Raw genomic sequence first — 9,431 nt, 5'->3', positions numbered from 1 at the left:
TTAAGGAATTAAAGTGTGATTACTATCTCACAAATTCTACAGAAGAAAAAATCCCAGAAACTAAAGCCTGATAGGGTGTAGATTTGAATTCACATATCTAACATAGAGGCACATGCAATAATCTCAATGGATATTGATAGATTGGGGGATGGATTGACTAAGGGTTCCATCCTCTTTGGGAAGATCTTGGATTTAGACTCAGTTCTGCATCAGCCAGTTGAATGAATTTAAGCACATCACTTGTTTTTCTGGGTCTGGATTTACAAATCTAAAAGGTAAGGGGCTGACCATAGATAATCTATAATTCCATAATTCTGTGCTTGGCCATGCCATCAAGAGTTATTAGAGCTTGGATTTTAGCCATGTGATTACTCTTTGTAAACAGTTGCCACACTGTAAACATATTCTTAATATAATCTGTTATTTTGAATAGGCATTCTCAATTTACAAGTGGCTAGGCAGCATATCATTCCCTGTTACGGATTCCACTATTCTTAACTCCTCAGTCCTAGTACTACATTCCAGTGGAGCAATCAAGGACGAGGCAGAACTAATTTTACTTATTTCCAGAAAGTTGGGAACATTCCTTCCAGTGACTCAGAGGTTGGCCGTTAGAAGGTATTGAGAACCTGCAATGTGTCTCAGGCTTGGACCCAAATCCCTGTGCCACCTGCAAGCATGTTCTCTGGACGTAATTTTTCTTGAGCAGAGCAACAGTAGAGCTTTGTATGCATCGATGTAATTTTTACATTCTTCACTTGCTTAACATGAGGTTTGGTTCCACATAAATGTTTTGATCTTATTTATTCTTTGGGAAGATCGCCCCTCAAAGAGCTTTCTGGCTTTTTTTTGCCACATAAAAGAATACACGAAATTGTCGCAGTCAGCAAGTGTTGGCTAAAGAGACATAGCATCATGTTTCTAACATTGATCATTAATATTATTTAATTAAAAACTATTTTCTTACAGGTTAGGCCTGATAACATCGGAATTAGAACTTGAGGGCAAATAACTCAAAAGAGAGCCTTAGGTAAGCATTCGAATTTACATTTGTTCAGTGCTGTTTATGAGCAAATCTCCATGCTAAAATATTTTAGGGAAGAGAAAGCCATCATAAAAGCAATGAAACAATTTCTGATTTTCAGAAACTCAATCTAACATGGGAGAAGACACACGAATAGCTATCTTCAATCAAGATTGAGGAATCAGAACTCTTAGAAAAGTATAAACCAAGACTTGTATAGAGAATGTAAGATCAATTTTAAGGAGGATAATTTTGGAAGAACTCAGGGAGATGATAATTTTGAAGCTGGGCTTGGATGGATGGCTACTACTCTCAGGGGCACAAATAAGAGGAAAAAGAACTCAAGACCAAAGAAACAGCATGAGCAAAGGTCCAGGGTTTTTTTTTTTAAAGAAATGACTAGGCCGGGTGCTGTGGCTCGTGCCTGTAATCCCAGCACTCTGGGAGGCCAAGGCGGGCAGATCACGAGGTCAGGAGATCGAGATCATCCTGATTAACACAGTGAAACCCCGTCTCTACTAAAAATACAAAAAAAAAAAAATAATAAAATAAAAAAACTAGCTGGACGTGGCGAGTGCCTGTAGTCCCAGCTACTCCGGAGGCTGAGGCAGGAGAATGGTGTGAACCCGGGAAGCAGAGCTTGCAGTGAGCTGAGATTGCACCACTGCACTCCAGCTTGGGTGACAGAGCAAGACTCCGTGTCAAAAAAATAAATAAATAAGTAAAAAGAAATGACTAGTCATCCAGTGTGCCAGAATAATAATAAACTTTTATTAGTGATTACTATATGCCAGGAAAAATTCCTAGCACTTTATGAGGATTACTTGATTTAATTTTCAACTGAAGCATGGAAGAAGATACTATTATCAAGCCAATTTTACAGATAAGGAGACTGAGTCATAGAAGATTTAAGAAGCTAACTCACAATCATATAGCTAGATAGCAGGGGAGTCAGGAATCAAGTTTGCCCCATAACCGCAATACTGTTATGTACACAGTGCAGGTAGAAATGCAAAGTGGGTTTGAACCAAAGAGCGGAGGGCTTTTTGTGCCATCCCAAAGTGTTGTACTTCATAAATAAATTACAAAGGAGGAGAAAGAATCCTATTTTTTTTTGTGTCTGAAAGACAAAGAAATAAAAAGTTAAAAAGATTCTCTGTTAGTACCGATTATTTGGAACAATAAATTATTTAGAGCTATGCTGTTCAATATAGTAGCACCTAGCAATATGTGCCATTAAGCATCTGAAATATGACTAGACCAAATTGAGATGCACCGTAGGCTTAAAATATACACTGTATTTTTTTCTTTTTTTCTTTTTTTTCTTTTTGAGACAGAGTCTCACTCTATCACCTAGGCTGGAGCATAGTCGCGCGATCTCGGCTCACTGCAACCTCCACCTTCTGGGTTCAAGCAATTCTCCTGCCTCAGCATCCCTAGTAGCTGAGATTACCGGCATGCACCACCAGGCCTGGCTAATTTTTTTGTATTTTTAGTAGAGATGGGGTTTCACCATATTGGCAAGGCTGGTCTCGAACTCCTGACCTTGTGATCCACCCGCCTTGACCTCCCAGAGTGCTGGGATTACAGGTGTGAGCCACTGCGCCCGGAAGTCCCCCTGGGAATATTCTGTACACTGTATTTCAAGGATTTAATATGACAAAAAGAATGTCAAATACCTTTTAATAACGTAGTATATTGATGCATACTGAAGTAATATTTGGGATATACTGGTTTAAATACAATATATTCTAAAATTATATTTACCTTTTTAAAAACTTTTATTAATGAGGCTACCAGATCATTCAAATTTACCTGTGTGGCTTGTATTATATTTCTACTGGGCAGTGCTGATCTAGAGCTATTTGAAACTTGTGGTAGATATTTTACTAACCAACTCTGATGAAGGACTTCCTCACCAAATTGGTCTTTTAACCACATTCTTTCCTTGCTTTCTGGTCATTTGCAAGAAAAATTTTAAAAGGCTCCCCCTTTGTAAAGGTTTGAGAGGCCCTAGAATTTCCTTTTTCACTTGTTCCCAACCACAAGCAAATGATCAATGTGCTTTGTGAATGAAGAGTCAACATTTTACCAGGGCGAAGGGGGGAGGTGCAAAAAAATTTCCAGTCCTTGAATGGTGTGAAGTAAAAGTGCCTTCAAAGAATCCCACCAGAATGGCACAGGTGGGCATAATGGGGCTGTCTCATCGTCAAAGGACCCAAGTAGTCTAAAGGAAACTCTAACTACAACACCCAAATGCCACAAAACCTTAGTTATTAATACAAACTAGCATCCCTGCCTATCTGTCACCATCTCATCTTAAAAAACTTGTGAAAATACGTAATCCTGAGGAGACTTCAATTAGGTATAAATACCAGCAGCCAAAGGAGGTGCAGCACATTGTTCTGATCATCTGAAGATCAGCTGTTAGAAGAGAAAGATCAGTTAAGTCCTTTGGACACGATCAACTTGATACAAGAACTACTGATTTCAATTTCTTTGGCTTAACTCTCTCCGAAACGATGAAATATACAAGTTATATCTTGGCTTTTCAGCTCTGCATCGTTTTGGGTTCTCTTGGCTGTTACTGCCAGGACCCATATGTAAAAGAAGCAGAAAACCTTAAGAAATATTTTGTAAGTATGACTTTTTAATAGTACTTGTTTGTGGTTGAAAATGACTGAATATTGACTTGCCATAGCGTCTCTGGTAGGCTGTCATCTCTTGTAGGCAGTCATTTTGAGATTTGGTGTTATTTTGTTAATTATTGACTAGATGAGTTTCTTGACTAAATAATCTAGATATTGTTTTAACCTTCTGCTCAATTTGTTTAGAGACTTAAAAGGGATTTATTAATTTTCCAAAAGATGGGCATAATATGGGTATGAGGCATAATGATGTTAATAATTTTGTGGTGAGAACTCATTCAGCTGTGATAGTCAAGGAGTATGCATATTGAAAAAAATGATTGGCTATTAGTTTTTGACTTCTCAGACTCTAAGGTCAAGATTAGCATTAAAAAGGTAATAGGAAACATTTACAAATTAAAGTAAAAAAAGGTCCTTAAAGCTTTGGCTTAAAAAAATAACTCATAGGTGATTTTCTTCAAAAAGTGATTTCAACATTCTGCTTCTCTATCTATATTACTTGTGAATTATTCCTGAACTTCGTTGCTCACTGGGATTTTGTAGGAATTATGATTCTGGCTAAGGAATGTTTAAAAATTTTAAGTGAAATTTTTTGAATTTCTTTTAAAATTTTATTGATGGTTAATGAAAAGTTTTTACATTTTAAATATTTCATTATTTGTTTAAAGCAGCTATTATAATTATAGCTGTCATAATATTCAGACATTCACAGTTGATTTTATTCTTAAACACAAAATCAAATCACACACACACACACACACACACACGCACACGTTTGGAACTATCTTTTAAAGCTCGCATAATAATACCCTACAGGAAGGCATAGTAGATGTAATAGAAACCTGTACCATTGGGGGGCAGTATTTTATAGTGGGGTGGCTTTGCTGTTTTTTGTTTTTGTTTTTGTATTTTTTAGCCTAGCTTGAAAATACTTTCTTTAGCTTACTATAGTTTTTGGGACCTTTGGAGTATCATCAGCTTTGTTGAGCTTATTTGTGACATTGCAATTTAATGGTTATATTGGGAAATAAAAAAGCTAAAAGAGCATAATAGTTTTTGGCTATATCTCACATAAGCCTTTAGTGAATACTTATTGTTAGAACTAAGCAGAAGAGTTGAAAAGGAAATAAGTGAATATTGTCACATCTGAGTTCAATGAATCTTGAAATATATTTTTAAGGCAATTTATGGGCTAATTGTAAATCAATTTTTTCTTTTTTTTTCAGAATGCAGGTGATTCAGATGTAGCGAATAATGGAACTCTTTTCTTAGGCATTTTGAAGAATTGGAAAGAGGTAAGCTGAATATTCCCATTTGGCTAATTTTCCTATCGCTTGCTTTCTGATGGATAAATTCATATCATCCTCTGTTTGTGTTCTTTCCTTCCAAGGAGAGTGACAGAAAAATAATGCAGAGCCAAATTGTCTCCTTTTACTTCAAACTTTTTAAAAACTTTAAAGATGACCAGAGCATCCAAAAGAGTGTGGAGACCATCAAGGAAGACATGAATGTCAAGTTTTTCAATAGCAACAAAAAGAAACGGGATGACTTCGAAAAGCTGACTAATTATTCGGTGAGGCTATTTAAATTCTTACTTTGGTTTCATTGCCGAGGGTCTTGCAAAGCATTTATTCTCCAGAAAGTAGACATTAGCTATTTAACAGTTGCTAAAGCTATGAACTCAACCCATGGCTGAAACTCTTCCTTACTAATTCCGTTCGTGTTTGGGTGACTTTGCAAAGCCAGTATGAGAATCGCTGAAGTATGTAATGTAGAAAAATGCTGGTATTGTAACTATTGCGTAAAGACAGGTGAATTGACAAATCCAGTGAAGAGGAAGTAGGTGAGGAAGTAGCGGGGAGTACTGAGAAGCAATTCTCTCGTTGTCCCTTGCTCGTATGATGGAAATTCTCTTCATTTGAATGAGAAGCTGTCTGTCTTAATGGAAAGAGCAGTGGGAGGAGCTGAGAAGATGTGTGTTCTCCTCCCAACTCAGCCACCAAGGAACTGTGATGAATCACATGGTTGGCTGGGGCTCAGTTTCCTCATCTTAAAAGGAAACTGTTAGGTTCACTGCATGAGTTTGATGACCTTCTTTGCTCCAAAACTCTACAATGCAAAGAATAGAAAATGAGAATGAGATAGAAGAAAGCTACAGTCTTTGAACAGGTACTGGGGACACCCCAATGCAAGTCTCTAGCCAACCTATCAGATTGTACTGCCCAATTAGAAGCAAGAATGGTTGCTGTTTGTTTGTTTTTAGGGAAAAATAGATAGAATTTATACCTTATGAAAAGATTGTTCTATCAACTCTCTATCGACTTTCAGAATATCTCAGCTGGAGAACTCCTTAGACTCCTAAGTCTTACCTCATGAACTTGTATCTTTAAGTTATGGCTTCTATAAACAGAAAGATAACATTGAGGCATAAAGACAAATCACGTTTTTCAAAATTTTATCTAGAAGACAAAGGCCTCTAGATTCCTTTGGGGTTGACTTTGATATAAATGGGCTCAAATGAGAGGGACCAGGGTCTTCAAGCTAGCATTTGTGTTCTTAGGATTTGTGCTCAGCTTTCACTATTGCTGGGCCTGCCTCTCACTCCTCTCATGTAAGCCCCCAGAAACAGAAAGGAGAGACATGGCAACAGGTCTCCTTTGGTTATAAACCAGACACTCAGCACTTGTTTCTAACCCAGTGGTGCCCCTGGCTTACTGTTCAGTCCTGGATAAGTCTCTTAGTTACTTGGTGATGATTTGAACACTGGAAAGTAAAATCTGTCACTTGCAAACACACAGCTTGTAGAAAACTTTTTTTACTTTGCAGCAACTGGGCCTTAAAAAAGTGAAAAAAAATCTGTTGGTTTCTTCCTTCTGGAAGCTACAAACCTCCTGTTTCTTGATGGGCAATCTTGAGTGAGCTCTATTAATTATTACTCTCTTTGGCTCAGTTGCTAAGCTATTTTAGGCATGTTATGCCCTTTGACAATTAGTCTTTAGCTGTAATCCCCCAGCCATCCTCAGAAATGTGGCGAGGTAGCCATAGTGTTCCCAAGATTAGAAAAAATGTAATGGCAGAGCCAAGAGGAAAGTAAATGGTCCACATTTTATGAAGCATCACCTAAATGGCCCTATTCGTTAGAGTGAGGAAATGCAAGTAGTTCAATTTGCTTGCCTAGAAGGCAGGGTACTGGAAAAGTTGTTGCAATTCCTAATTTTAAACTTTATATATCAGTAAGCCATATATAAATATGATTGGGGGTGTTTATTTTAAAACCTATCATGGAAATTGGGAGACAGACCTAATCTGGGAGAAATTAAAAATTAGTTTTCACTCGTTTTGGATTTGTTGTTTTCTAGGGTACCTAACCTAGATCAGTGGTTCTCAAACTTAGGTGGATGTCAGAATCACCTGGGGAGCTTAGTGAATGCACAGGGCACAGTCCTTCCACTTCATGCACCTGGATCTCTGAGGTCTTTAACAGGTTTCCGGGTTAATCTGCTATGCAAAACAGTGAGAATCATTGACCTATAGTTACTCATTTGATGCATACAGGAGAGACTAAAGTATAAAGTGATATAATTGGTAGATTGATGACAGACAGGTCATAGAAACAGTCTCATCCTCCTTTAGATGAGAAAATAGAAGTTCAGAGAGGTTAAGTAGCTGGCTCAAGGTCAGAATTATTGCATGCATGAGATTCAAACCCACCTTTTTATGTTGACTCCACACCAGGAGTCTTTTCACTATATAATTTCAAGAATTCTATAGAAGTAGATTTAAAGATATGTGACGGACTCCACCACATTACAGCACAACCAGCAATGTAATTGTAATTTTTAGATTCAACTGCTGAAGAAGTAAATATTTTATGTTAAGGTAATACGGTCCATTTTTTTAAAGGAATACTTTTATTTTCACTGACCATCATGCCATTAACAGAATATCCTGATGGCTTATATGCCTGAAATTAATTTTGCTCTTTCCTTTCCCAATAGGTAACTGACTTGAATGTCCAACGCAAAGCTATACATGAACTCATCCAAGTGATGGCTGAACTGTCGCCAGCAGCTAAAACAGGGAAGCGAAAAAGGAGTCAGATGCTGTTTCGAGGTCGAAGAGCATCCCAATAATGGTTGTCCTGCCTGCAATATTTGAATTTTAAATCTAAATCTATTTATTAATATTTAACATTATTTATATGGGGAATATATTTTTAGACTCATCAATCAAATAAGTATTTATAATAGCAACTTTTGCGTAATGAAAATGAATATCTATTAATATATGTATTATTTATAATTCCTATATCCTGTGACTGTCTCACTTAATCCTTTGTTTTCTGACTAATAAGGCAAGGCTATGTGATTACAAGGCTTTATCTCAGGGGCCAACTAGGCAGCCAACCTGAGCAACATCCTGTGGGTTTTGTGTTTATTTCACTTGATGATACAATGAACACTTATAAGTGAAGTGATACTATCCAGTTACTGCCTGTTTGAAAATATGCCTGCAATCTGAGCCACTGCTTTAATGGCATGTCAGACAGAACTTGAATGTGTCAGGTGAGCCTGATGAAAACATAGCATCTCAGGAGATTTCATGCCTGGTGCTTCCAAATATTGTTGACAACTGTGACTGTACCCAAATGGAAAGTAACTCATTTGTTAAGATTATCAATATCTAATATATATGAATAAAGTGTAAGTTCACAACTACTTATGCTGTGTTGGACTTTTTCTAAGTGAGAACTGGAGTGAAAGAACTGCCTATTAATGAATTAGTAGTGAGGGGAATTTTAGCTGTCGAAATTTTAGAGTTGCATTTTGTTCCATTAAATGTGGTGTTTCTTTCCACTAGCATTTTGTTGGCTTTCGCTTTTCCAGTTGGCAAATCTTTGAATTATCTTTCTAAGATGCAGATTTAATTATGTCACTATTCAATTCAGAGCTTCTGCTATGGAATGTAGTTTAAACTGCTTAGCTTGGCACACAGAGATTTATTTCTAGCCCCTTCTCCACCTTCCTATTCCCTCCTTCATTTCAGAATCTTCCTCTCCCTCAACCAATGCTGACAAACACCAGTGGGTGTGGAGTAGTGGGTGTAAGCTTTAGGGAGAAGGCTTGGATTGGAATCCAAGTTATTTCATTACAAGTAGTGTGACCTTTAATACATTATGTATATTGTCTAAGTTTCAGCTTTATTGTCTGTAAAAGAAAAATAATTGTGTGTTCCTCATAATATTGTGGTACGAATTGATTCTTTCACTCAAGAAATATTTATTGGAGTACCTACTATGTGCGTGGTGCTGTTGTAGATCCTTGAGATACCTTACTCAAGCAAAACAGCCAAGGATCCTTGCCCCTGGGGAATTTGAAATTAAGCAAGGGACAGATAAACAATGAACAAAATACATAATATGTAAGTCTGTTGCATGGCATTCTCTAAGGTGATTGGTGTCATGGAAAAATAGTTAAAGGAGAGCAGGACAGGGAAATTAGGAATCCTATGTGTGGTGGGGTGGGAGGGCTAGAGGTTTAAAAGGGTAATTATATGTGGCCTGATTGAGGAGATGCCATCTGAGGAAGCGCTTGTAAGAAGTAAGAGAGGTAGCTATTTGAATTCCAGGCAAAAGGTATATCCTTGCAAAGGCTCTGAAGAGGAGATTTTCCTGGAGTGGTAGAAGAACCAGCAGACCAGTGTGCTGGGCCCAGAAGACGGAAGAGAAAATCAGCCACACTTGAGAGGAATTCAGGGGA

General features: G+C 37.5%; 1 protein-coding gene across 1 annotated transcript; it reads left to right on the top strand.

Annotated features, from left to right (window-relative positions):
• The first annotated feature begins 3,195 nt into the window (after positions 1–3,195).
• On the top strand, positions 3,196–8,390 carry IFNG (interferon gamma). The gene is made up of 4 exons (XM_055236922.2): positions 3,196–3,660; positions 4,899–4,967; positions 5,063–5,245; positions 7,671–8,390. The coding sequence occupies exons 1-4, from the start codon at positions 3,547–3,549 to the stop codon at positions 7,803–7,805; spliced, it is 501 nt and encodes a 166-aa protein (XP_055092897.1). The 5' UTR covers positions 3,196–3,546; the 3' UTR covers positions 7,806–8,390.
• Positions 8,391–9,431: the final 1,041 nt, after the last annotated feature.

Source organism: Symphalangus syndactylus, chromosome 13, assembly GCF_028878055.3.
Source record: "Symphalangus syndactylus isolate Jambi chromosome 13, NHGRI_mSymSyn1-v2.1_pri, whole genome shotgun sequence".
Taxonomy (NCBI): Eukaryota; Metazoa; Chordata; class Mammalia; order Primates; family Hylobatidae; genus Symphalangus; species Symphalangus syndactylus.
This window is presented reverse-complemented; position numbering and strand designations above follow the sequence as displayed.